This window comes from Diaphorina citri, unplaced genomic scaffold (genome assembly GCF_000475195.1).
Source record: "Diaphorina citri unplaced genomic scaffold, Diaci psyllid genome assembly version 1.1 scaffold1856, whole genome shotgun sequence".
Taxonomy (NCBI): domain Eukaryota; kingdom Metazoa; phylum Arthropoda; class Insecta; order Hemiptera; family Psyllidae; genus Diaphorina; species Diaphorina citri.
Genome location: NW_007379282.1, coordinates 99,234 through 102,046, shown reverse-complemented (window position 1 = coordinate 102,046; position 2,813 = coordinate 99,234). Strand labels below are relative to the sequence as shown.

At 36.5% G+C, this 2,813-nt stretch overlaps 1 protein-coding gene across 1 annotated transcript in view; it reads left to right on the top strand.

Annotated features, from left to right (window-relative positions):
* Positions 1–220: 220 nt before the first annotated feature.
* Positions 221–2,813, top strand: part of LOC103517465 — a 6,936-nt gene continuing 4,343 nt past the window's right edge. Inside the window, exon 1 of the mRNA XM_008482499.1 lies at positions 221–346. Coding sequence (XP_008480721.1) covers positions 221–346 — 126 coding nt within the window. The remainder of the gene's footprint in view (positions 347–2,813) is intronic.

The following is a 2,813-nucleotide window of genomic DNA, read 5'->3' as shown; positions in this document are numbered from 1 at the left end:
TATTGTTATTTTTTTTACTATTTTTTTTTTTTTTAATTAATAGAGTGTATTTGTATTGGCAGTTGCTGTATTATTATTATTATTATTATTTTTTAATCGCAATTTTATTCCCTTCCAATTTTCCAGGTCCCACTATGTCAAGACACCTGAGGTTTCAATCCTTGATAGACTGGAATCTCTAGATTACTAGAACATAAACATCCGTCCATCATCCGTCACAATGAAGTCAGAGAAGCTAGTTTTCGACGTCCTCAAGATGGTTCTAACCTCTGCCGTCTATCTCGCCTTAGCCGTGTCCGGGTGGATATTCCTACGTCTCGTGTATACCTGTTTTGTGTTTCCCAAGGTAAGCCTGACACGCGGGAGATCCGGGTTCGACTCCCGATTATTATTATTTTTTTTTTCAAGGGCCTTCATAGATTCGTAGAAGCTTAAACCTTTTTTAGGGCTGTTTGCTCCTACACCTAAGCCTCGAAGTGGTTTTTTTGTGTTCGGAGTTATAGTGTGTCCAGATCAATGTGACAGCAAAAAAATAGGTATTGTTGCCAAAAATGTCACATGTGCAATGGTATTTAGAGAATCTTTAAAGGGGGAAGGTATATTGCACAGTGCTTCCTCCGACAGTGAAGCAAAGTCAGGTAAGGTGGATATCGCCTGGAATCCAACCGCTGAACTTAGAGCTACCTCTGTATTTTAAAAGAGAGAGTTTATCAAAAATAGACCTTTACCTCAATTGCAACAATGTAAGGATTTCCTGCAATCTGATTGGTCCATCATTTTGGGTTGATGACTCATTTTGCTGTCACATTGATCTGGATGAACTATAAGCTGCTATACTCGGACCTTGATGGAACCTAAACGCACCCCCACTGGTATATTTCCAATGGGCTTGATGTCACTGTATAACTGCAAAGGTTTTTGTGACGGGGGGTTTACCTTTTACCCTTGATTCTGTGACAAGCTACCCTCTTCAGTTACACCTCAGCCAGCCTGAGTGTGGACCGGGGCAGCCTAGGAATATCCTAAAGGAGCTCTTCCATCCAATCAGTGTACCTTTGCCATAAGCTCTTACTGGATTTGTCCAATCCTTTGTAGACTGAAATATCTAGGTACACTCGTATGTTGATAATTGGACAGCATGAAGCCGAAAAGAACTATCCATAAGGAGAGTGTCCAATTAATCTTGGAGTAACCATCCTGCGACTACCTCCATTAATTTTCTGAAATTTGGTTTTTCCCCTTCGATAAAAGTTTCAATTTTCGTACTTTAAAGAAGGTTTAATATCCATTTCAAAAAGCCACCTATACTCTGTAACGTCTGTAACAGCAAGTCGTGTGATGTTCACACCGGAATTATTTTCAGTGGATTTGCTAGTGCTCTAGGGGGACTGTGTAGTCCAGCGTTCAAATCCAGTGGTCCTCGAACTTTTCAACTGACCAGGATTTTACCTTGGTGACTACGGGTTTTTCAATGACGAAGCTTTACTGTCAAGGTAAATAATAATCTCGAAATTATTTTACACCTAGAAATAGAATTTTTAATTGAGTAGGTACCTAAGGGTTCTTAAGTGTTAGTTTAAAAGTTTAGATTAGAGTGGGTGCCAAACTTACTTCTTTTTATATTTACTCAGAATGAGTTTGACCAGTTAGAGGTAAGTTCGAATGGGACATACCCAATGTAAATTGCCAATTGTTTGTAGGTAATTTTTCCGCTTTAATTTTTTTGCGGGTTCTTTTCCTGTTCTATGACTTTGAAACATCACCCAAGTAAGCGCAACTGATCTATTGAATAGAATAGATATATTATAGATATAGTATTTAAATTCTCAATCACAGTATTATGACTTGTCACAGGTACCTGGTACGATGGTACACAGCAGTGTCATTGACATGTGTTTCTAGCATTTCCTTTGCCTTTGTATTCAATTGTTTAGTTCTAGAGCCCATTTGCTTGTAGGTATTCCTTTAGCCCTTATCATTTAAAAACATACTCTACCTTTGTATTTTTTATTTCAATTAAAAAAAAAAATACAAAGGTAGAGTATGCTTTGTATTTGCTTGCTTCAAGTTCTTTATACATTTTTGAAAACATTCCTAAGGGTCCTAACGTCATTTAATTTTTTATTCGTCAGTTTTACGTCGTCGGGTGTCAAAAACTGTCCTGATGACCTGGTGTTCACCTTGTTTTTGACTCTACTTTATATTTGACTTAAAAGAAAGTTCTAACTTTTGACGAAAGTTTCTTTCGAGTTACATTACTGTTTGAGTTTTTTTTTTTTTTTTTTTTTTTTTTTTTTTTTTTTTAAAATTTCCTCTTTTTCTCACTGCACTTGCACTCCACACCAAAACAAAAATGGAGATGAAGGTAAAAGACATAGTCTTTAAAAAGCTGTGGTCTCAACCAACTCGGTTCAAAGTGGAACCGTGGTTATGCCGTATTCTTCGAAGAACATCTAAAAGGGAACGTAAATATCAGCCGTGAACCATCCAAAATAAGATGTTGAGGGTGTAAAAATCTAAAAAAAAGCAGAAACTTTTCTAGTGAGTTATTTAACATGTCCCCATATTCCTGTTTTTTAAGCGTCGATACGATGGGTTGTCCATCTATGGATTATGCCACTTTCAAGGGCAAAAGGGTTACGTATGGTAGACTTGTTTTTATCTTCTTTTTTTTTATTATTATACATTATTTAATCATGCATCTCATGAATATCGGAATAGTGGAGGATATAGGAAACAAAAAAAAAAAAAAAAAAAAAAATTCACTTGGTGACCTTCTTTAACGTGTACGAGGTATTAGAAGCCATTTTCAT